This window comes from Vidua macroura, chromosome 9, assembly GCF_024509145.1.
Source record: "Vidua macroura isolate BioBank_ID:100142 chromosome 9, ASM2450914v1, whole genome shotgun sequence".
NCBI classification, from domain to species: Eukaryota; Metazoa; Chordata; class Aves; order Passeriformes; family Viduidae; genus Vidua; species Vidua macroura.
The window spans coordinates 20,723,015-20,749,553 of record NC_071579.1 but is presented as its reverse complement, the minus strand read 5'-3'; the positions used below and the strand labels follow the sequence as shown (position 1 = coordinate 20,749,553).

The 26,539-nt window shown below is 37.3% G+C and overlaps 1 protein-coding gene across 3 annotated transcripts in view; it reads right to left on the bottom strand.

Annotated features, from left to right (window-relative positions):
- Window positions 1-2,814: 2,814 nt before the first annotated feature.
- ADGRL4 (adhesion G protein-coupled receptor L4) overlaps window positions 2,815-26,539 on the bottom strand; it is a 73,123-nt gene continuing 49,398 nt past the window's right edge. For 2 of the 3 annotated variants that reach the window (XM_053985694.1, XM_053985693.1), the window contains 8 exons: window positions 25,850-26,043; window positions 24,407-24,574; window positions 22,687-22,890; window positions 21,446-21,666; window positions 21,285-21,351; window positions 6,615-6,706; window positions 4,906-5,074; window positions 2,815-4,465 (listed from right to left, as the gene is read on the bottom strand). In XM_053985694.1, coding sequence (XP_053841669.1) covers window positions 4,403-4,465; window positions 4,906-5,074; window positions 6,615-6,706; window positions 21,285-21,351; window positions 21,446-21,666; window positions 22,687-22,890; window positions 24,407-24,574; window positions 25,850-26,043 — 1,178 coding nt within the window. In that variant the 3' untranslated portion in view covers window positions 2,815-4,402. The remainder of the gene's footprint in view (window positions 4,466-4,905; window positions 5,075-6,614; window positions 6,707-21,284; window positions 21,352-21,445; window positions 21,667-22,686; window positions 22,891-24,406; window positions 24,575-25,849; window positions 26,044-26,539) is intronic. The other variant, XM_053985695.1, reaches the window with a different exon arrangement.

The window sequence follows — 26,539 nt, the reverse complement described above, 5'->3', positions numbered from 1 at the left end:
CTTCCCCTATGTTTGATGAAAATTCATGTTTTCCTTGGGAATCCAGAGGAGTAAATACAATAAAATATGAGCACTTACCATTTAGGCAAGAAAAAAACCAAGGAGCTGCAAAACAATATCTGTAGAAGTAAAGCTTTTGCCAAATTTAAAGGGATAGTTCTGGAAAAAGAATTCTGGGAAAAATGCAACCCTGCATTGGGCAGATGTAAAATAATGCCTCTTCAAAACATAATTGTTATCATAAATAGAATCAGTAATAATTTATGTGTCGTGATAATTTCAGTGTGCTTTTAAAGCATTTTTTGTTCCACTTGGGGAAAAAAAAAGAGCACATTCTCAAAAGTCAGTTTTACTGTTACTTTTTGGTGTGTATGGAATTTTTTTCATACTTTCTGTTTTTCTGACCCAGTAGGACTGCTGCTGTCAATATTGCTGTGTAGCAGTAAAGCTGATGGAATTACTGTATTTCATATTAGTCACATCTTGCAGCGTGCTTTAAAGCAGCAGTTCCAGGCCCTCCAGGTTTCATGTGTGGCCATGGACCTGACTCCTGGCAAAGTCTGAATTTGTCAAGGGCTCTTGGTTGTCCATAATGTTTGTTCAGGAGCGTTGTCATGGAGATACAGAGTCTGAAAACAGCAGTCCTGTCCTTCTGTGACTGCAGCTCCACGGACAGGCTGCCCACAGCAGTGGCCGTGGGGGCTGAGCTGGCAGGGAGCCAGGCAACTTGTGAAAATGCTTTAGCACATTTGCACTTGACAGTTTGGTTGTTTTTAAATGGACTATCAGTGCATTGATGATCAGCTGTTTTCAAGTCTGCATCCATGTCAAAGGCTTAATTTTATATAGAAATTGCATGGGGGATGACTTTGGTGAGGTAGCACTGTCGCTTCTGTAATCTCACAGCACAGCACAGCACTGAATGTATGAGAACCAAGGGAAAAGAGTAACACAGGCTGGAGGAAGCTGCTGGCCAGTGGTCCTGCTCCTACCACCTCTTTTCCCAGAGGAAAGAAAGTTTAAACTTTCTTCATGGGTTCTGACTTTTTTGTCTAATCTATACAGATTTCAAAGAAGGAGGTAGGGCTTCTCCTGGGGTTAATTGGCACATGGCAGGAGTGTGATTATGAACTGGCTTTTAAGGAAGTATTATGGTAAAGATACAAAAAGTGAAATTATTGATGAGAAAAGTGATGCTGGAAGTGTAGCAGCTGGAGGAATCAGCCCTGAAAATATTCTGCTTCACATAATCACGTGCAGCATTGCTTTATATGTGTGGTCAGCAAGGTGCTCAAGTCCTGGCTTCGGAGCATCCCCATGCTCTGAGCTGGAGGTCTGTGACAACTGGGGAGTGGAGAAAAGTCTGAAATAAATTTGCTCGGTATTTATCTTGTTTTAAATGACTACCTGCTTCATTCCAATAGGTAAAGAGCACAGAAGATCTGTTTATTAGCACAGCTCCAGCAGACTGAACCTTCCAACAGCTATGGTGATAATATTGCAGTTTATTTGAAATACTATTCTAATTCTTTAAGGGAATATTTATTTCAGAATAGGTGAGTCTTTACCTTATTTATTGTATTTGGAAACGCACCTTGAAATGCAAAACTGAACACAAATTTCTGTTTGGTTTAATGGGAAAAATTTCTTCATCAAGAATTTACTTTCAGAGTGAACCTTAACATTTTACTTTTTATATGTCTGGTCAATCACTGATTTTATTTTACTATTTTATTTTTCCTGTTGGCCCCACTGGAAACACACACCTCTAAAAAGTGTGTAATTTTAAAAAGTGTTGAAAAAAATTCTTAGTTATCAGACCAGTCAGCTAGTTGATCTGATAAATAGATTACATGAATTTACTTTTGTAAAAACAGTTTGCATAGCACTTGAGTGCAAGTTTGCATAACAAAATTGTAACTAATGTGTGATTATTATTTTTCTGACTTGATACCATAGACTAATAGAACAATCCAGGCTGGAAGGGATCTCAGAGGGTCATCTCATCCACCTTCCTGCTCAGAGCAGGCTCAGGTTGAGATCAGGTTTCTGGGAACTTTATGCAGTCTTAAAAACCTCCAAAGATTTTAACACAACTGTATGAACTCTCTGGGCAATCCTTTCCAACCCTTGACTGTCCTCATAGTGAAAAGGAATTTCCTCATATCTTGTTGAAACCTCTTTTTTTCAATTTATGTCCAATCTCAGTCCTTCTTTCTCTGCTGGCTTGGGGTTCATGTATCTAAGGGCTGTGCCAAATAAACCTTTTAATTGCTTGTCAGTACATCTGCATGTCCTGGGAAGGACAGTTGCAATATCCTTTAGATTCCTGAGGCAAGGAATCTAAAATATTTATCTGCTCTTTATGTGCTGTATTAAAAGATGAAAACTCATCCTTGTATGTAAGGAAAACAGTTTCAATGAAGATCTGACCCAGAGACAGGAGAGCAGTTTTCCCATAAAAGATGTTCTTTCATTACAAAGACTATTGTAAGCTAAACATTTATGATATATTTTCTTTCCAAGGAACTTTTTCAATCTCCCTGAGCATGCTGAAGTCATTATATAGTTACTAGAGATGCTTTGTCCAGATCAGCTTACTATAGGTTACAGTTCTGCAGGAGATTAAAAATGATGGGCTGGTAGATATCCTTCTAAAAATACTCTTTTAAATAATATGTATCTGCATTTCCCAACCTTAGAAGAACATATACAACAGCAAAGGAAATACAGCAAATAATTGAGGGCAAATGATATGTAACAATGTGAACTTTTACCACTGTATTTATTTAAATGAATGGAAATGTCAAAATGTGAAAGCAAAGCACTCCAGTTTATTCACATATTTTACATTCAAAGGACCAGGAGAGATTTCTTTAGTATTTTTTTGAAAAATAGACTACTCTTTTTTCAAAAAACTACACAGGCATGGAACATATTTAATGAAGCCTATGATTGAAGTGCATACAATGAAAACCTTGTGTATAAGGAAAAAAAGATAAAAACCAAAGTTGACCATTGCTAAAAAAGATTTCCTTTAATATAAATAAAACTCAGACTAGTGCTTTATTTTAACAGACAACACAACAGTGGGATTTATTAACAACTACATATTTACAGTGCCTCATTGGCAAAAATACTGGGCTTCATCTGAGATCCTAGACACTTCCTGAGAAGGCAACGTGGACAGGAAATTGCTCAGCACTTCACATAATTTGGGTGCTAAAAGGGTGAAATTAAAGCATACTTTTCAAATAAGTCAGATGCCATAGGTGCAATGGTTGATGCACTGTGTTTATGCTCTGATCTGCCAAACTTGCACCTCGGCACTCCCTTTGATTTTAGTAGTTCAATACATACTCCTGAGGTTAAGTGCAGGATTGATTCAAACCCAGGAGCCTCAGAGGAAGACAACTGCTTGACTCAAATATGCTATAGAAAACTGCTGTAATTGGAATTTTACACGGTACAGAGCCACATTACCTTGAATTTAAATCCGTGTTCTTCTGCATGGGTGATTTCTACCACTTTAATTTGATACCACAAAGTCTGGATTCCAACTGTCTATGAAGTGACAAACCTGTGAAAGCATCTTCTTCCCACAGCCTCCAAAATCATAGTGCCAGTTAAGCAGATCTCAGTCTTTTTGGCAATTAAATAAAACAAGAACCAGATCTTTTTCAAAGTATTCACAAAATAATCTTTCAGTTATAAAATGACTGTCCCACCATTCTTGTATCAGATCTGACCTCAGCTCTTTAGATCTAAACAGTTCTTTAGAAGTTATAAAAATAAAGGATTGATTAATATACAAATATATATTTCAGAGTGATAAGAGAATAATATTAAACAAATTCCTTTTTTAATCTACTTTAAATTAAAAGAAATGTTTTCAAAAGTCTAGGCTGAACCAGATCTTTATCTATTGACTCTTTAATGGAACCCATTCCCTGCAGATGGTCACATACAAGTTAATGTATGAAGTTCTTTACTACAAAAGGATGGTGAACATGTTTCCACTAGCAAAGCACTTCATAAAATCTGATCTGCCGGTTGGTTTTTGATATCTTGCTTTCAAGAACTGCAGATATTTTTAATATTAGAAACAAAACCTCAGTCATGAAGTCTTAAGGTTCTTTAGAAATTTGTTTCTTTCCCTTGTCTTTATTAATATTTGTTTTGCAATGATCCAGTTTGTTTTGTATACTGTTAGTATACAGAACAATACAGATGTTCTGGATGAATGCACATGTATGTACAAAACCAGTAATTCCATTAAGAGATATGCCTGCTCACTGGGTCCTTTCATACTTTCACAATACCATATTTTGCAGCAATATCCATAACAACACCATGTAGGTTGCTTCTTCTGCTGAGATGCTTTTGGATGTTTTCCTTCCCTTTATCTCAAGCAGCCGAAACAGCAAGGAACATTTTTGAACAATCTATAATACTCCTCCTGAATCTGAAATAAAAATATTGAATTCAATTATGAAATAGATTTATTAATAGGTCTGTATGTCTTTGAACTCATTTTGTACTGCTCCTGTCACTAGATGTTTTAAGGTGGGGCTGACATTTACTTTAGGACAGACCACTGAAGAAAGTATTATCCCAGGGTAGTGTGAGTGAATCTTGCTGCTAATTGGAAAGACCGTAAGTTTTATTGCACACATTGTATTATTTCATCAGGTTAATGACACTGTAACCAGTTTTACAGTTAAAAAGCCCAATTTTCCCATGTTTCATACATTAGTTTTAAAACTGGAGAAAATATGTGGGAAGGTAAAAACCAGACAGAGGTTCTGCCTCCACTGAAGGCAGAAGCTCAGCTTCAGGGCTGGACACCTGGACAGTGCAGGGACATGAGACAGGGCCACTTCTCACAGGGAGTAGGATACTTACCTTCCTAGACAGCACACAAAGAAATATGAAGATGAACATCCCCTGGAATGCATTGAAGATTGTAAAAAGATAGGCAGTAACCACAGATCCCTGGACCACATGGAGGACCCCAAAAATCCAGGTAGCCCCAAGGAGGAACAGGAGTGCAAGGGCACCACGGGCACAGGATCTAGAGAGGAAGAAAACATTGTGAACGACACACAGGCTTTACCTCCACTTTGGGTGGTGAATGCTGCCTTGGAAAGTTTTTCACAGCTGCAAAGGCCTGAGAAGTGCAAGTGCAGGGGCTGCTCTTCAGGGTGTGCTGTAGCACTGTAGCATGAACAAAGTCACATAATCACTTTGGAAGAGCAAAGGAGTAAAACTGGAGGGCCTCAAAACACTGGCTTCTTTAATCTTCAGATATGTTTTCTCTGGTGTACTGCAGCACCATATGATTTGATTTAAATCTACTGTTAGTGTAATTCCCCAAGGAAAAACATATGTCTGTTATGAAGCATTCCCCCACTTTTCCTCCTCCCCCCAATCTTCCTCAAAAAAATAACCCAGAAAAATGTTCAGTATGCTCTTAGGTCAGTGCATGTGCATGACATCAAAGGATTCCCAGGCTGCCTCTTAGGTTCATTGCAGAGGACGGTGCCAGCTGTAAAACCAGACTCTTTTTAAAATTGTCTCTTAAAAAAAAAAAGAAAAGAAAAGAAATTGTTTTTAGAACACAAGTACTCTCAAATAGTTCCTGGGTCAGCATATTGGTGCCTTAAAATTGCAGGAACTGATTGGCTACAATTTTTTTTTTTCCAAGATGCTGTAAAGCCCTGCTCACAGACTTGTGCAAATTACAGCATGTTGTCTTGGAAATGAAGCCACTGATTACTTTCTTATTCATTCTCAGCTCAGTCGTTGCAGGACTTCCTTTGAACAGCAGACATTTTTAGCACTGTTCCGCTGAAAATGAGTAATTTTCAACTTCATTAGAAACAGGTCACCACATGAAGCTATGAAAGGTGAGGAGTAAGAGAAAGTAATCAATCAAACAATTGCTAAATCCTAACTATAAATCTAGTGCATTGCATTGAAACTGCAGGAGTGTTCCTAAGCAACACAAACAGTAAGTTGTTTTCAATGTTCCCTGTAGTACACTTCAGCTTTTCCTGCACAAATGGTTTTCAAGGTCCCTATAAATCAGCTTTAAAGAGAGTGAGTTGATGGAAAAATCATAGCAGCATGCAAAGTAAAGAATCCACTCCATCCCCCCAGTGCCACAGAAGCATAATGTCCTACTGCAGACTTTTCCCAACTAACATGAATGCCTCCAATCTCTTATCACTTGTTACTTCAAGGCAAATATTTTGGTCCCATTTCAGGCATAGATTTGAATTCTCTTTTGCCTTGCATAGAGGCTGTGGAAAATACTTAAGAAAAAAGGAGAAGTACTTCTTCGACTTTGCCTTCAGCCTTTACCCTCTGGTTGATATGGGCCACTTGTTTTCTTTGTGCATCTTTCACACACACCCTATCATACAAGGTATGGTTCAGTGGGAATAATGATTGCAAAATTTACGTCCAAATATATATAAGGGTAATAACAGAAAAAAAAATCTTTCTTTTTCTACAAATCTCAGGATATTAAAACTTTTGAATACTCATTTTCATCTCTGTCTGTATTTAAACCTACAGAAGGTAGAATTTGTACTGAATGGCAAACTTACCTTATATTTTCATAACAACTAACTTCTGGCTTTAACATTGCAGTGTGTCGAAATACTTTATAAATAATCACTCCAAAAGCCAACAAATTAACCTGGGGGGAGTGAAGAAAAAACTTTTAGTTCAAACTAGGATACCTTTGAATGCCAATAAATGTTAAACATTTAAATGAAACAAGTCAGATAAAAATTTTGTGTATCTGAGATCTACAGAATCCCATGCCAGGAGGAGCAAAAACTCACCCTGTTCTGATTCACTTCTATTAAAAAATATTAGCCCTGAAATAAACATTGATAAAACAGGGATGTAACCCTACCTTATCTCAACAGTATCATTACCAACAGTCTGCAAATGTTTATTGATTTTATTGGTAAAACTCTTTGATTTTCTGCTGAGATTATTTTTCCTAAGTAGAGGAAAGGAAAGGAAAGAAGGAAAGGAAAGGAAAGGAAAGGAAAGGAAAGGAAAGGAAAGGAAAGGAAAGGAAAGGAAAGGAAAGGAAAGGAAAGGAAAGGAAAGGAAAGGAAAGGAAAGGAAAGGAAAGGAAAGGAAAGGAAAGGAAAGGAAAGGAAAGGAAAGGAAAGGAAAGGAAAGGAAAGGAAAGGAAAGGAAAGGAAAGGAAAGGAAAGGAAAGGAAAGGAAAGGAAAGGAAAGGAAAGGAAAGGAAAGGAAAGGAAAGGAAAGGAAAATTGAAAAACTCCCAAAAACCCCTCTACCCTATGGATTTTCTATTGTACTGTATCATATTGATCTTGAAATATGCGTGTCTTTTGTTACTAAATAACATTAATAGCATCATACATTTTGAGGTCTTTGGGGTGTGAAAACTTTTGAGTGACTGGAAAATCTTAGAGGTTTACACAAATAATGAAAAAAAATCTAGCTTTTACTGAAAGGCTTCTTGCTGTATATCTTCTATGTTTTTTCATAGATGACTAGCTTTGGTATTTTTTCCCTTGATTTTTTACAATGGCATCACTTGATTTGAGTTCAAAACAAAGAAAAGTAACTAAAACAAGCAATTTTGCAAATGGTGCTCAGTTGTGATTCTGATCTTCTCTTGGTTTGGCTAGGCTTCACTGATCTTTCAGTTAAATTTATCCTGCATTCCTTTAAAAATGTGGATGGTTGCCCTCTTACTTTGCAGAATTTAACATCAGAATATATTTAAAATATTAGTAAATGAACCAAATTTTAGCTATGTGTCATTCAGGTACTATTTATAAATCCTTGGATGCAATCCTTTGGTCAGTTCTTGGTCAGTTCCTGTGGGCTTCAAGCTGTAGAATGAATAGAATTAATGCCTTCCACAAGTTGTTTCTCCAGAAAGACTGTATGGTTTTCCCCCTGCTTCTTTTTCTTAAAAAAAAAACCCAAACCAAACCAAAAACCCAACTCAAACTAAAGTCTCTGAAATAAAAAGCAAAAAGCTGTTGGAGCACAGCACCTCTTGAAAAAGAATCACTTTTATTGGTTAAGACATAAAGTATGTCTTTAGAACATTTTTCTTATGTCAAGGGGGAAGTATCTGATATTAAAGCAGTCTCTGCTTTAATTAGCCGCATGCTCATAGTTTAATGCAGCATAATATATTTACAATTTGATAAGACAGGAGATAGAGTTGATGAGCAGTTTAGGGAATTAATCCTTCTTTGAATACCTTGTACTAGTGCTGATCATGAGAGCTATTCTGAAGCTCCTTATATTTAGAATTGTAATCTGTGATATCTCCTAAACCAGCAATTTTTCAAAGTTAATTATGAGTCAGTCAGCAGTTGTGGATAATTATATGCAGACTTACTTTTTTTCTTATATTTGTTGGTGAATAATATATCAAATAACTTCATGCATACACTGTAATCTGCATAACCCACCTAATGTACTTATTAATTTGAAATAGGTAGCGGGAAATGTGATCAAAATACCAGAAGTATGGAGAACACACTGCAATTTCTTTAGAAACTGCCAGAAATAGGTTCTGTGAGAAGCTCCATGGGTCAACCCCCCTTTGTCACAAAAACAGCTGCAGAACTGGCAAGGCTTTGCTGAGCAAGGATGGGGCGGGCAGCAGGCTCCATTTCTCCTTGTCCCAGTGGGGCTCCTTTGCACAAATACTATTTGCACTGTCCGTTTCACAGGATAATAGGATTTGGCCTTCTGCATTAAAGTAATACCCATTAGCTAAGATCTTTTCATTCACCAGCCCATTCTAATGGGAATAATCTGTATGTATCAGGGGAACAGGAGAGGTTAACACCAGCTTCTTGGAGTCAGCTGCCAGAACACAATTATTGTACAATATGTCTCAGGTAGCCTCACAGGAGGTAGTGTTACAGGGTAATGAGGGTGAACTTAACTTCTGAAACACCCGCTCGTTTCCAAGATTTATTGAAGTCTTAAGTCGGTCTTTGCCCCATTTTTAAGCACTCCATTAATAAAAAATTTCTATAGCAAAGTGAAAGCACATAGACTGGCTTTACACAATGCTTCAGCCTAAGCTAGAAACCTCTGGAACTCCATTTTGCCCTTTGAGAGGAGATGAAATGGATAACAACAAAGTTGTAGTAACTACCCTGTGACACAGAAATGAAGCAAAACACGAGGGAAAACAATAGCATGAAGTCATGGGTAAAATCAGGAGAAAAAAACTAGCTAATGTAAACAATGTGTCAAGTGTGGCCTTTGGAGAAAACTGGTAATCCAAAAGATATCCTGAAAGGTATCCTAAACTTAATGCATCCTCCTTCAACCTGATACTCTGCATATTCTTTGCTATGAACATACCAATGGCCTCAACTATTTCTGGGAAATGTAAAATAAAAAGCTCATATTGGATGGCAGGACTGAGTATGAACACTAATAAGTTGAACTTATTAGGACTAAAGAGGAAATAGAACTGATATCCCCAAAGAGCTATATGTGTTCCAACAAATGGAATGAGAAGTCAAATCACTTAAAATGCCTAGCCAAACATACAAGCACTTAAGACATTTGAATTTGTATCTAAATTTGAGTTTTAAACAAGCAGAAATTGAAGTAGTAGGCTGTAAAAGTAATTTAAATATAGATGCACACAAGAAATCCTGGATCCTCAAATTTTCCATCTGGGACAGAGGGGCTTCTGGATGAGAGACACTGAAACATCTAAAAAGTTTCAATTGCTCCTTACAGCCAAATCTTGTTTTATACTTACTTTGGCTGTAATCATGTGTTTTCATTTTTGTAATTAAACCACAGTCTTAAGATCTTGTTGAATAAACCTTCACTGATACTATAATTAAGACTGCCTTAAGGTGACAGGCAAGGTGAATGGGAAGGAAATGGCAAACATAAGGCATGCTGTCCCCGGAGAGGGAGCAAGCCCGAGCAGTGCAGGATGTGCAGGCAGCTGTGACACCAGCTCAGGACAGGCTCTGCACAGGGCCAGCCTGGGGACGAGTTACCTGAATAATGAGCACTGTTAGTCTGCAGCTTGGGGCAAACCCAGAGCGTGAGGTGTTGTGGCACGGCCACAGTTTTATCGAGTGAATAACGATGTTACAGTGTGACACGGCGAGTTCTGGTGCCTTTGTTTTCAGTGCTATTACATGGCTGAGCAGTCAGAGAAACTGCTGCGTGTCCTGAGAGGGGCTTCTCGGCAAGTCTAATAGACTAGAGGGGAATTGCATTGATTCCAAGCCCTGAACTGAATAATTTTTTTGTATTTTATTTATTTAACAAACCACCCCAGACTGCTATTGGGCAAACAGTGCACTCAGTCCTTATCATTTTACAAAGAAAACCTCTGACTTTCTCCCTACGAGGGCAATTCTCTGAAGTGCTGAGCATCCTCAGCTCTGCCTCCTCTGCAATTCAGTGGGAATCATATTTCACTCATCATTGCTCAGGTGCACTACAGGACTAATTTTAATAATTAACCTATTCCTTTTTTTTTTTTTTTAAGTGGTTAATCAAAGTCAAGGACTGATACAGAAAAAATCTCCACTCACAGCATCTTCAGGGAATCAAGTCTCCCTAAAGATATTTGTAAAAGTATTTTTAGCCTTCTTAAATTCTAGAAATGTTGTGGTATATTTATGAACAAATGAAAAACTTAAAATATGTATGTGTGGAATAGACAATGAACAAGAGCAATTATTAGAATGTCCATGAAATCAGGATTCTGTAGATATGGTCAACTCCATTTATGTAGCTGTATAACCCTGGATAATCTCTAAGGAGACACAAACCTGCATGAGCTGGGTTGTATTGTGCACCCGAGATTGACTTTAAAGGAAGGATGGTAAGTGCTATATCTCTCTCTGGGACATCACACATGAAAAGGGTCAGAAGAATTTAGGATTTTGGATTTTTAGGATTTAGGACTTCTGGCCTCATTAAGCTAATATGCAGAATGCCAGTTAAATAGTAAAACTTCTATTGCCACCAGCATTGTCAAGGCTTTATCACTCCACACCATAGATAATTGAATGTCCCAAAACGTTCACAGGCAACAGTAGATGCTGCTGCAGGTTTTAGCATTTGGATGTGTCATGGATGCATACTGTGGTAAAGAGCAGGACAGTGACATTTTCCTCCAGCTGCTTTGGGGATCTCCGTGTTACAGTTCCCACATTCAGAACTGTGATGTTGGTGGGTTAGGCCCAGCAGGCACACAAGGAAGACTTCAGAGCAATTTGGAGTGGTACAACTCCTAGGATCAGATCTGACCCACAGCATTGATCTGGATAATGTCCTCTTATAGGAGAGAAAAAGCAATTTAGAATTCAAAGAAATTTCCTGGTGCTCTCCTAATCATCTGGTCAACTATAAGGAGGCTTTGCCAAAGGAATTAGCCTTGGGAGCTCTGTTCAATCAATCATATGTATTTTAGAATAGGATGGGAAAAGCAGTGTTTAGAGTTAACCTACCTCCACCTACATCTAGGATGGCTCTGAAAATCTGCTTACAGATTAGCATCCCTCCCTCTGTCTCCCTTCTACCTGGGCAGGTGCTTCTGCAAGGAAGGAAAGCTGGGCATGGACAGAGCAAGATGCTGCTGCTCTGGCTGCCACTCCTATCAGGTCTGGGACTGCCCCAGCAGAGAGCACTGAGGAACAATCTCATCTATTGTCTAAGCAAATTACCAACTTCTCTGTGGATTGCTAGTATTTTAGAAACTAAGTAATAATATAAAAACAAGCATGTAGGTCCTAAAATCCTAAATGTTCCAGGCTGCTGGAGTTCTGCTAATAGCACATTGCCTAGCAACAGCTATATTTAAAATAGGTCCTTAATTCCACTCTGAAATGTACCTATTTTACATACTAGAAGAGTATTGTAGTGTTCTGTCCTCAAGTAAATATGATGTTAGTGGTTCAAACTACATGAAACTCTCTCTATGTAGATACAGAATGGTAGTAGTTATTGTTAGTTGAACACTGAATAGGATGAATGACACAAAATTTAATAAAACTTGCAAATAAAAATATTTGCACTCATGTTGAAGAGCTGTAATTTCTTTCATAATTAATTACAATTAAATTGTAAGACTGAGTGAAGTGATCTATCATCATTTTGCCCCATCAAGGTAGCTGAAAGCTGTCAAATTTGACAACTAAGACTTTTTTTTTCCTTCTTCCCCCTCTTCCTTTTTTAAAGCAAGACAAAGAGCACTTGAAAGCTCAGAGGGGAATGGTCTGTCTTTCGTGGCGGTAGCTCAGTTAGCACCTGGACTTCTGGTGAAATTAAATGGATCAGGACAGGGCATTCAAAAAAATTTTGTCCAATACTTTTTTCTTGAAAAATGTCAGTTCATTAGTGCTAAAAGACATTGACTGTTTTAGACTGTGTTTTCACCAGGAAACGCTTCCTGACTAGGACAGCTTTTCTGAATAAAACCAGAAAGGACACTCCTGAACAATGAAAATCCCTGTGGACAGCACATTTATACAGGATGTTGGAGACATGGGGCACAATTTTCTGTTTTACTTAATATTCAGACTAGGCTATGACCCTTGGTTTCTCCAGCTCTGTATAGTTATTCACTGCTACTTCTACTGCTGGATCTATTCCATGCCATATAAATAATTAAATATTCATTGAAGCAGAAAGACCTGGATTTCCCTCACTCCCCAGTTCCTCATCCAGGATTATCTAAAGACAGTTTTGTTTTTTAAACACTGCTGCAATTGTTTAATATGAGGCTGAGGTTTTGAGAGTATTTCCAATACACATTATTTATAGAATGAAAAAGGAATTAGTAATTTCATGTAGGATATCTTTGTGTAAAAAGATACACCCCAGCCTTTCAAATGTTATTAAAACATTTCAAATACCAGCCTTTAAAGGCTCTCTAGTGTTACAAAGAAGAGAAGGTATAAGAAAGAGGTAGCTAATTCTAAAGACTCAGACATACTAGTTCTGATTCAGTCTGAGCACTTTACATTCAAACTTCAAAAATGAAACCCCCAAATCATTCCCTTTTCCTTTCTTAGTCTCTATCTCAATAATTGATGAAACCATCTATATGCTGATGTCAGATCTCACAAAAAAGAATGAGAAAATTTCTCCTGCTGCTCTCTTAGGCATATACTTGAATTTTTTACATATATCATATTGAATTTGGCTCTTTCAAAAAATGTCTGAAGTTCAGAGCAGCTGTATCTATATCAGTCTGTACAATGACCCTCATTAAGAGTGTTTGAATTAATGAGCTTGTGATGGTCTGAGTTCTGCCACAGAGAGTAATACATTTCTGCCTTTTTTGGCTGGATGGCTAATGGCTGGGTGAAACGACAACGTTCAGTGGGTCATCGTTATTTCAGTCAGGGGAGAACGGAATTAAGTTATTAACAATACAACTGTTTAAGCTTCAAAATGAAAATGTATGCTATATTAATTGCATAAAATTGGACACAAGCTGGCAGTCAAACAGTCAGGGTTTGTCTCCTGACTGATTTATCTCATTACCATGTCCCCAGTGACTATATCTTTGTGAATGCTTTAAGTATACAACAGCAGTCTTATCTGCGAGTATGAAATGGAACAAAAACATTAATGAACCACCTTTAGGCTGTATTTTTTGGGAAATATTTTCAATTATTCAGGGGTAGAATTTTATGCTTCTAAGCTTTTAATGATTTCACTTGTTTTTAAAGTTAAAACATAGCCAAATGAGTTTATTACAAATCCTGACTCGGGGAAAAAAAAAAGTTCACATAGGAATGCTTTTTATTTATGAATACTTCAAAGTTTTCTTTTGCATACTTCAAGCTATAGATTTAGACTCAATTAAGTGTTTCCTTTATATTTTTAGAACACTTAAAAGAAGACGTAAATAAATAAATAAATGGGTTTCCATGCTCACAGTATAAATAATTCCTAGGTTTACTCTTCTTTTCCAATAAGCTTTTGAGATGTATTGTGACTTGGGAGTGACATAAATCAGACTGTTTAATGAACTGATTCAAGGTGCATCAAAAAGTTCAGACTACACATTGCTCCTATCCTGTGGTTTCCTTGCACACTTGAAAAACTTTCTTAGGCTGCATCTAGAGCCTCATGCAGGAGCCCTGCAGGAGTTTTACAGAGCAAAGAGGAGTGACATAGTTGTATATCATCTTTTAGTACAACTAGCTTCAGTGACTGGATGAGCTAACAGGAAGGAGAAAGTATCAGGAGCATGACTGAGATGTGAAGTCTGAGAACAAGCTGTATTTTCCATTTTGGAGGTGTGAATATTTGGCAGAAATCTATCCATACCTTCCACAATTTGCCAAATCCTCAAGAAGATTGGCCTTTTGCTTTTTCAGAACTATCTATGATTCTGCTGTGGATATGGTCACAAAACCCCATGGTGTGATTTATTCAAAACCACAAAAACTTTCAGTGTCCAAGTGAGATTTCCAAGCCCAGTATTCCTGTGCAATTACTATTTAAATTTGCCTCTCTAAATGCCTGTTAGGGATGAATCAAAGGGGCAGTAGAATAGTGGAAGAAAATCTGATTCAAGTGAGATGTCATGTGGATGAAGTCATTATGTAATTGCTAAGAAAGTCCAAAAGACATCATCAGTCTATGCTAACTACCTAAAGCAAACCTTTGGTGTCCTTTCAGTGAACAATTTAGGGTAAGCATATATGTTTATAGTAACTGTGCTTAGAACAAGGTGTATAACAGAACCACCAAGAAGATATTAAACAATTAAAAAGCCCTAAAATACAAAACAACAAAACCAACCTATTTCAGTCAGTTGTGTAGCTTTCCTGAAAAAAATATCCACAAAAGCTGATTATACCTGGATCCATTAAAAGAGTGGGTACAGTATGTCTTTCTAGAACTGAAGGAGGATGTGTGAGACATTAATCTGCCCTGAGCTGTGGAACATCTCAGGAAATCTGCAGCCAGCTGGCACATGCAGGTGCTCTTCTCCTTTCCCTTGACATCCACCTGTGCTCCCTCCCCTGCTGTGTCTGCTTGGTTCACTCTGGGTGACAGAGGACACGCTTCAGTTTCAAGCCTAGTGTCCTTCCAGTGACTGCAAGGGAGAACTTCATATACTTTTTTCTTACAGAACTACTAAGTTGAATTTTTAAAAAACAAACACTTTTGTTTGGAACACCCTTCAAGCATCCTTCAGCCTTATGTGATGACTTTGTTACTACGCAATAACATAGGATCAAGTAATTTTTCTAATTACATTACTCTGAATAATGGACATGCCCTCTTTTTCCTAAGTATTTTTAGGGACAATAGAATTGGGGCTTTAATGGCAAAGAGAAGAAAGATAAAACCTTGATTCGTGTGAAAGCTCTAGTCTTGCTGAAAAATTGCATCCATTGGGTGTGGCAATGGGAGCTGTGTCTTGGAGATTGAAGCTGATCCTGTCCACTGAACAGGGCAAGTATTTTCTGACTCAGTTATTATTTAGCACAGCAGGTATTGTTGCTGAACAGCACTGTGGTCTAAACTAATCTGTTTCAAGCAAAGTTGCAGACTTGGTCTTTAATGCCACTATATAATTAATTCTCTCCACTTTATCCACAATGGTATAAGAAATGCCATGGAGACACCTTTAACTGAAGCCACTGAGAGGCTAATGAAAAGGGGACTACTACTTTTTAAAAAAGAATAATAAAGGCATTGCTAGTCCCAGTAGGAATTTATTTCCACTAAAAAGGCACACTGAGAAATAACAGTAGATATAAAAAAAATGTTCAAAATTGCTATTTTCTGAAAAACATACAGTAAATGGTAGAGTATATCTTTCACATCTATCTAAGAAACATAACTAAGCATTTATCACAAAAAAAACCCATAGAATTTTTCAGAGCATAAATATTCACTGAAAAATGTAAGATAGTGCTATGTTTTGTTGTGGTGGAAGTCAGAGGTCAAACAACATTTTTGATAATAATTCTTAGAATATCAAGAAATGTCAGGAATACTGATTGTGCAATGTTTCACTGAAGACCAGGGATAATAAGGTGAGGAAGCCCAAAGAGGCAGTGGACTTGATGGCATCACTGAGATCTGACTCACCTCAGAGGGGCTTCTTTTTTTATTTCCTTTTTATTTTTAAATGGTAAAAATGGTCTGTAAGACCATTCACAAGACCATGAAGCTTGTGAAAATTTAATATCTGAGATTCTTTGAATATTTATTTTTTATAATAAAGATGTTAAGTTTGAATAGTCTAGATTAAGTACATGAAATTTGTGAGTATATGAGAAAACAGCACAGTAATGGATTTGCCAGGAATTTTTCTGCATTGATTGCAGCAGTATTACTAATCCTGAATCAACCTAAATGTACAGAACTGAAGAAGTATTAGAGCTGTCCATTAAGATTTGATAAATGCATGAATCCATTAATTTTACCTTTTTTTGTTGAATAAATTATTTGACAAATAATGGTAAAATTCATCAAATAAATTATCTGATGAATGTATTTTTTAAGTAATCTACTAGCTCTAATGAATATGCAGGCAGTTCCTTAATGAAAAGCATTACTCTACTGTTAGCCTGCTTTCATCACTCATATGTCACTTTTTTTTGCATTTTGCAACTGCAATCTGTATATTTTATTCATTTACCCATTCATTTATACAAGAAAGGTTCAAACCAGTATGGTTAATCAATCACTGAAGTTCTTAGAATATTTTTGCTTTACAGTTGATTATTCATTACATTTATTAAAAAATCCTTTGGATTTTCTGGGGACACCACTCCCAAGAATTATTCTCGGCTTGTACATTCTAAGTCAAGTGCACAAGAATGCTCTGAAAATTGCAGGGTTCATGTATAAGCCATTTTTATAGTTGTAAACACTACAATTACCAATTGTTTCAAGAAACTGGAACTTGAAGCCAAGCCAGACACCTTCAAAGTCCCTAAAAACACTCATTAGATGAGTAAAACAAGGAATAGCTTGCAGGAGTTACCTCCTCACTGCACAGCACTGGGATGTTTGGATAAAAGCCACAGAGGGAATTATTTGGATGATGTTCAATTTTGGAAATGTTCCAACCTCAATGAGGAACTCTGTATTTTTTTATTACAGAGGTGATCTCAACAAATGATAGTGATAGATTTATACTGTCAAATGGCAAATTGTACCTATTAATGTTACAACACGTCACACTTCTGAGTCCTGGTTCCTCACAGAGGTGTGCCAATTTATTGTGGCAGTGACAGTAGGTACAACAGTCAAGTCTGCATGACTCTGTCAATACTGTAAAGGTACAAATCATGTATTCATGGGTGACTTTGAACTTGCTGCACAAAGCTCAGCTGAACAGATTTGATGGGAGAACATTGTGGGAGACAGGTATATTAGAAGGGTTGGCTAGAGCTGCACTTGGAATAGCTGTGATTCTTTTCCAAATTTTCCTTTGAATGTCTCATAGACTTTCATAACTACAGTGTTAATAGCCCTTGGCCAACCCTTGCAGATATCATTTCTACTCCCAAATGGATAACTAATATATAGCTGAACCTCAAAATAGGTACAAGTGGAAGGACTTATGCTATGTCTATAGAGTTTAAAAGATGAAGTTTCCAAAACCATCAGGGGTGCAGAATAAAGCCCTTATATAGGTCTACTCCCACTCAAAAAGCTATGATGCCAGAGGTGGGGAAAGCTATATTGAAATCCTCCAAAATGGGAAGGAGTTTGTTGTTGATAGATCTTACATGCTAATCAAAACTGCAGCCTGGCGACAAATAGTTATTTCCATTCTGCACACTTATAACAGGGAGATTATTACTGTAAGAGTGCATTGCAATAGAAAAGAAAATCTTCTAGGGCTTCTTTTTATTCTCTGTTCCCCCCCCCCCCACCCCCCCTCATTTTCATACCTTTTATCTCTGGGGTTCATATTTGTCTTTGCCTCAATCAGTCTTTGGCTGCCGTGTGTGTGAATGTTTGTCCCTTAAAGCTGGAGATAAACTCACGTTTCTATTAAAAAGTTTAAATACTTGTTATAAATAATTTGTCCATACTTGTATGCTTTGATCTAATCTACTGCATAGTTTTAGTTAAAATGGTTGTGGTTCTAAAGATTACAAATATTAGGAGGAAGGAATAAATTGTAGAAATTATCTTCAGTTTGCAGCTTGTTTTTTAAAGGTTTAAAATGCTCTTTCTTTGCTAAGTCCATCTAAAGAGTTTCTGACCCCCTTCTTTTCATGTACAGTCACCAATGTAAAAATAATAATAATAATTTTTAGATGGGATCAATAAGGCCATTGCTTTGCACTTAAGACTTCTAATAGAACCTTAGTATTAATAAGCAAACACCTTCAGAAGTAGTGTTTCTGCTTAGGCAATCAGAGGAGAACTCAGTTTGTACTCCTGATAAACACTTGAGCTCTCTATGCTTCATTATTAGTACAGATTATTACAGCCCAAGGACGTGTTTGAAACAACGTGCCCTGAGACAGCTAACCCATGGTACAGGAGTGGTTCTGTTCATCATTTACATGCTGTCTCAGAAGCATATTACAATATAACCCAAACCACAAATCTCCTGGTTCTCACTCACAGAAATGAAAACCACCATTTGGGTACATGGCATTTGTCCTGACAATGATTTTAATGTTTTTGTGCAAGAATTTTGTGGTGAGTAGCCCTCCAGAGAATTGGTATCCACGGTCTTCCAACTATCTTGGAAAACCTGCAAATTCAATGCTATTACTAGTTGAAGCTCATGATTAAAGGTAAACTTGAAGCTGCCAGATTTTTCAGCTTTCAATATGATGGTTGCAGTGCCCTATCTGGTTATCCCAGAACAAAAGTGATATTTTCTTGTCAGAGTTCTTAATTAATATTTTTTTTCTTCTTTCTATTTAATTAGCTGTGGGCAGAATGGAAATATTGGGAAAAGATTGGCTCCTGTAATTAAAAGGACTGCCTGAGTGGCTTTGGAAAGAGTTGAATCTTTGTCATGTTGAAGCCCATGCAGTGTTCTCAGCAGGAAGGCTGGACAATGGAAACAGAATTACTACCAACAATGTGCTTTCCACGGAGAAGACATCTGACACCAACTTCATCTTCTAGTGTCAGTGCCTATTTTCATAGGGTTTTCCATATTTTCCTTTACTACCTGGACAGAGCATGAGCAAAATACCTAGGTCCCTGCACCTTTAGAAAATATCCCTCTTGCAGTTCAGGCTTCATTTTGCTATCTCTCCATCTAAACAAGCTGTCAAAACCCTCAAAAAAACCCTGGAGCAGCTGAAGCACCTTGCTGAAAGCAGATTGCCTCTTCCCCCATGGTCTACTAGCACATTGTTGTGAAGAGACAATAAATGAAAGTATGCGAATACTGTGAAAACAAGTTAGCACAAAATACTCGTATAACACACAAAAAGTAGCTGCACAACCACAGGGCTCTTTGCTGTTCAGCTACAGGTCTTTTTCACAGCTTCACTTAGGCAAAGGAGTGAGAGAAAAAGAAACTGTCTGGCTGCTCTCCTCATCCATAGGAGGGCTGCACTGGCATACAGGTCTGGATCAATTTCTAACACCTCCCTTTTCCCTTTTAATTTGCAGGGATTGCTGGAAGATCTGGAGTGCTCAAAGAATGTCTACAGGCCTCAGAGTTCAGCTTTCAGGATTTGCTTCTGCAGCCAGCCAGATTTACAGCAAAGCCACTGCAGACCTGCTCTGTCTCTGTGCTGTGTACCTGAGATCCCCATTGGGCACAGCTCAGCTGGAGCTGAAAACAAGGTACCAGATGCCTACACTTGGGCCATTTTGTATGTTTTGATAATGTGATTTTTGTGTGCAAACCCTACAGAGACACATCACTGTGCATAAATCTTTACTTGAAGGCAGATGAGGAACAGGAATGAGAGAAATAACAACAAAACCCCAGCCCTGCTGCCTCCATGGAAGAAAAGATAAGGTCCAAAGAGGAAATAGGAAATTGTAAACGTAAACCTAAGAATTGTAAGAATTTCCTAGTAAAGGATGGTGTCTCGCCATTATTTTATTCCATCTTGGTAACCTGTTGGACACCAGGGCTATCTTACTCAGAAGCACTGACCCAAGGAAGGTCATGGTGCTTTGCCTCTCCAAATCTGATGTGCTCACCAGAAGGGTGAGATGGGGATGCATAACCTTGCAGCTACATCTGGCAGGTTGTTTCCAGCTGTATCCAATATACAGTGGGAATTTGGTGTGAAATTTGACCAGAATTATACCTGATACTTTATTAAGCTTTGAAATGGATAATGCCTTGAAATAAAACTGTTTCACTACCAAGTTGTATGTGTTAGGATCTTCCACTTCTTTTTTTAACAAATCCTCACATTATACCAAATAGCTTAAAAAGCAACACAGCTGTAACTGACTTGACCGTAGGTGTTGTGAGGCCTTGCTATTGCACCTTCTCCTTCTGTTAGCTCCAGCTATCACTGTCAACACAGTCGCACAGAATAAAGCCCCATTACAGCTAGAATGGTTCCTTAAACTTTATAGCACTTAGAAATGCTCCTGAGACACCAGAAACATCTTGATTCAGAATTGAGCATGTAATACCTGCCAAATTTGCAGGTTTGAAACCGCTTCCAATAGGAATTAAAAAGGCCCTCTTCACAGCTGAAATAGGGCTATCAATACTTGACTTGTCTGCCCATGTGAAATAGCAGGTTCTTTTCTCTGACGTCGCAATTTAGTTTAAAATGGCTTTGATGATGACAGGGTACATGCGAATGATAAAACCACAAAGATGACAGTCTAATCTTACAAAGATGACCCATCACTGATAAGAGATTAAGTCACAGAACATTTGAAAAACCAGATTATCTGTCTGCTAGGATGGTGTCTGTGTAACACCTCCTGCTGAGCCATGCTGAGATGCCAGTGACATACAAAGATGCTTCTCTGTAAAAACCAGAAATGCTTCACAAAATTTCACAAACCATTAGGATAAAAGAAAGAGAGTAAGAAAATACTCCTCTGATATTATATTGAACTTTTTTTTGTCAAACATTCATATTTAAGACTGGTAAAGTACTTGGATGTACAGCATATAAATAATTTAGAGGTACTATAAAGAGGTCTAAATTAGTCAATTCTGCCCTATAATTAGCACTCACAGCTATGCTGGCAGTGGGTGGGTGATTATTAAACACCTTTTATTATTGTCTTTATGTACTACAATAAAAAATTAAAATTATACTTACAAGAATTATTAGACATGCTGGTCCTATAAAACTCCATATAAAGTTATTCTTAGTGCTGAGCCAACATCTGAAAATTAAACAGAAGAAAATGCTTTGAAATGTGCTTTTGTGATCATTGACTCCTTCTGTAAGATGATTTGAGCACAGAAACAGTGACTTACACTTCTGTGGTGCCATAGTACTTGTATCCCAGTGCAGCAGAGATTCCAACGACCACAGCTGGACTGACATAGCCGAAGACATAGAAATTCTTGTGCAAGAAACCCTTGTTGTAGATGACTCCCACAACTATAAGGTAGAGGTGAATACCTTCAATGCACATCCATGCAAAAGCAGCTAGAAGGAAATAATGGAGTAGTCCAGCAGTAATTGAACAGAAGAGCTAGAAATTCAATCAGAGAAAGCAGGAGTCAAAATTCTATTAACAGGCTTTTGTCAATATATACTATAATGTATATTATAATATAACAGTACATGCACAGCAACTGAGTGACCTTAAAGTGGTGATTCAGCCCAGTTGGAAAGCTGGTTAACAAGAACTTGGCCTACACCCATTTGCACATTCACTCATTAGTGTTTTCTGTAGCAAATGGTAAAATAAAGAGACTAATTCAACTTTCAAAATTAGTGTATGTCTTCCCAGAAAAACTGTATAAGTGGTTTGACTCGGTTGATCCTATTGTTATAGCTGAGTAGTCTATTGGCTTGATCTACAGAAAGTTAATTTTTATTATTTTGATAACATTGTAATTAGGCATCACAAGGAATTATTTCTGAAATAACTGTTGTTATACAAAGTGTTTGTAAAATGATATTTTTCAATCCATCAATACTGGAGTGTTACCTCAGGGATAGCGGCTCATATTTTTTCAAGTGATTTTAAATCCTATTCAGCTACTTATAGCAACATATTTTGATAATTTATGCATAATTTTATTTCTTAAAACTAATCTGAGATGCAAAAATCAACACTCTTGCTTTCTGAAAACCAAAAGGGACAGGTCAAGACCTCACATGTGGTCCTCCAGCTAACAGCTCAATATCTCAGATGTCAGCTTGGGATTGCAGCTCTGGCCTGATTTTAGAGAAAACTGTCAACCTGGGGGCCACAAACGTGGCTTTATACAGCACCCTAAACGAAGTGAAAATGCTAAACACATTGAGATCACAGTCTCAGTAAAGGTGACAAATTTTAAATGAAACCCATGGAGCCAAGTCAATACACACCAGCTCAGACGAAGGCCCTGCTTCTTTAAATGACATTTTGTATTTCCTGTTACTGTACTGGGAAGTCAAGGTCACTATTGTAGGTAGGAAGTGTGGGGAGTAGAAGGAAGATCATATCTTATACTGTATATTTATTTTGCAATACAAAATCAAGGCACAAGTGAAAACTACCCACCTTATTATTGTTCATATTAATTCCAATCAGAAAAATAAGTTCTGCCAGGAAAAGACTGCAGCAGAGGTTTTTGTGAATTGTCGTTCTAGTGCTTTGAATTTCACTGAAGAACCAGAAGGTGAAAATGCACATGGAGAGGCAAATCAACGAAATAATTATTCCTAGCTGAGTGATTCTTGTAAGAATGCTATAATTTGTAACACCCTGGGGGAAAATTATAATATAGTATTTAAAAGAACAGCTTTGTAATGTCTCAAGAAAGACCTCATTCTATAATACAGCTCTTTTCTTCTTTTCTACAAAATATCAATCAAAACTGTTTGTAGAGTTTCACTGGAAATGTACACTTTGGATAATTTAAAAAGTATTGGGTTTTTGTGAGACAGATATAATTCTAGGGGAAATTAGTAATAAACTGTATATATATCTGTTATTGCATTTTCTGATATTTCTTAACAAAACTTTTTATTAACATCAGTATCTCCTAGTAAGATTTTCAAAATCAGATCATTTTAGTGAATGACAAATACACTGGCAGCAGGACATCTATTAATATGACACAAATATTTTCTAATATAAAAGGACTTATCACAGCAGTGACTTAGATAAGCAAAACTGAATAACTGTCTTACTGAATTTGCAACATGATCAAAACAAGACTCTGAAATAACAATCACTTCAAGCAAATGCAATTCCAGATATTTAACATGAACTTTCTCCAGAGAAACACAAGATACTTCAATACCGGACGTGAATATTTTCTGTATAAGAATACAATTTCCTTTGCTGTTTGCTATTTGAACAAAGAAACTCTGAAATACATGACTGTACATCAGCAAAAGGATAGTATTCAGCTGACCATAAAATGTATCTAAGTATTTTTTTTACTAAATAAAGGATGAGAGATTCTTCACCTCCCAGCCTTTCTTTTCAAAATAAATATATAGGTACCTGCAAAGGTTTTAAATTTGAACTGAAGACTTAGGATGCTATTTAGCAACCAGGAAACAGCCTCTATCAGCATGAAATTCACAGTGTGAGAGAACTGTCTCAATACAGTATATTCATGCTAATATTCTGCTTGCTGTCAGTTCTGATACCTTATAAAGCTGCCTCCTGAGGCAGGACCTGAGCTCCTGCAGATCCCCACTGAGACCCTGGAAATCTATGGGGCTTCTTATTATAAGAAGGACATAAATTGAATGGCCATTCTCCCAATTTTGTGCTGCTCGTGAGTGTCCATGTTTAATAGTCATAAACTTCAGATTGATTATGCTGCTGCAAACTCTCCAGAGAGAATTTAAAACAGATTTTTAGATGCCAAGGTTAGACAAATGGGTGGCAAAGTTTTGAGAGACAGAAATTCAGGGCCATATGGTTACTGACCACCAATGAATGGCAGATAAATCCCACAGCAGTATTAAAGTGAGATGTAAAATGAAATGCAATGCTCCAAAAATAAGCACAACAGACTGTGTTTTTGGAACAAGATACTTTGCTGCATCGCTGCTCTGTAATACTGCAGAAAGGACATAAGGAAATTCAAACGCATATGGGAGGAATTTTATTTGCTTTGTGCACAATAAATTGTGTGTTTGCTGAACAAAACTGAGAGACAACATAAAGGGGGGAAGGCATGCAGGTTGCAGTAAAATAAAAACATAAGGAATGAAAACAGAAGAAAGTATCAGGTAAAACACTAAATTAAAGTAGCACTTACAACGGAGCCACCTGAGGACATCAAAACAGCAAAATGAGTCAGATGATTACATTTGCATGAGATATGAGTGGAGTTGGAATGTGTCAGCTCACAGCCTTCTGTAGCCCAGTTGCCATTCATTGTGTCTGAGTAGTTCCAAAATGCACATTTAATGTCTTTATCTGCAGTCTGGAACAGAAACAAGATGTTCTGCTGATGGCAAAAGGCAGGATATTTCCCATCAAGAGACCTTTCTTATGCTAGACCGCACAATTCATTAAAAAATGCTTGTTACCATTGGAAGGTTGGGAAACAAAAACCACATTCTGCAAGGCCTATTCCAGGCAATTAAAACGTGGCTGGGGATGGAAGCAATTTATTCACACAGCTAAAACCCCACCAAACATGTAGTCTAATCAGATTACTGAGCCCTGCTGGCACCTGCAAAGATGCTGGAATTTTTACCTATTGAAAACATTGTTATGTATACGCTTGCACCTGCTGAACATGGAGTAGACTCCAAGGTTACAGCCACATTGCTCAGCCATTCCAAATGAGCAGCTCAAAAACTGAGACTTATTCCATGCATTTTACAAAGCAATCTGGGATAAAGCCAGGGTCATATCACACCTGCTATATCACCTGCTACACAACAGTGATGAGTAAGACCATTAGTATTATTTAGTACAGTTAGTGCTTACTAAATCTAGTCAAAGACTAAGTCTCCCTTGTAATATGGGCTTTATAAAGATATGCAAATTTATATAAAGGTGATTTCTAACTCAGAAGGGAAGTAACAAATTTAAAACCAGTGTAACCAAGGTTAGCACCTTGTCCCATTGCTCACCTCTCTACAGAGTTGCTTTCTTGTTATGTTTCTGATGATTGTGCTGTGTAAGGTGATTTTTCACATATGATTGAAGCCAGCAAAAATCTGTATTTGCAGGAAGTATACCTCTCAGTTTTAAATAAATGTGTTCAGATTTCAGAAATAGCAAAGCTTCAAAACTGTAGGTTCTGCTATTACCCCCTAATTCCTGGTTACCTTTTTTTGCATTAACCTTGAAGCATTACTTCCCTTTTTTTTAGTATATATCCCTAATTGTCTGATAAACTTTCAGAAAGAAAACCCATCTAAATACAGAACAATCAAGATCCTGTAATATTCTCTGGTTCAGACATCTACATTTTATCCATACTACAACTGGCAAAGATGGCATTATTGCCCTTCTTTTCATCCCATAGCAATTTCATAGCAGTTTTCCTCTCTACCATATTTAGTATATTGCACTTAGGATGTCACATTTGAGATTAATCTTATTAGAGTAATAAATTGTAACTTCACATCAGCAAACAACAGAATTATGTCTTAGCTCGTCATATGCTGCAGGTATGCCTACATCACATAAAATGATTAGCTAATGTTTTGTTTTACTTGAAGCTGATAAAAAAAAAAACCCTTACCTTGGTATACTTTAAGGTAAATGTTATTTTCTCGAGCTCATAGAGTGTGGGTGGATTTGAGCTAATTGCAACAGCTATAACTGCTGAGCTTACTGTGTGTCTCTGCTCGGAAGGGTCTTTGGAGGAGAGGTTTTTAGGCGAGGAAAGCAGAGAACCGATATTGCTGTACCGCAGAAAGACAACTGCTACAGTGCCTATCAATCAAACAGACCATGGTTAGGGGCTTGTGGGGTTTTATGGAAGAACAAAATTGAAGACATTAAGGAAACAATAAACAATAGACGTTATTGCAGCTACTGCATAAAATATGCAAAACAGATGGAATTCTTTGTGGAATACTTATAAAAATGTTTTAGAGACAATGAAATATAGCCTTATTTAAAACAATGTAACTAGCATTAGAAATAAAAATGTGTGTTTGCACTGGCAATACTAATTAGATATATGCATATGTATTTTTCCTAGAGTAATGTGTGCTTGCTGCTGTTCTGCAACTGGTTACACATGTGGTGTCAGCTCTTATAAACTGAAATGTCTCTGACCTGAAGTAAATACTGGACTTTTCTAAAGTACTTGGCTTGCTTTGACTTCCACTAGAGTGGACCCAGGATGGGAAAAAGAGAAAGGTATTTTAGGATTCAGTGCTGATCTTAAAAAATGTAGAGATTTTCTCCCTGGTACCACAATAAA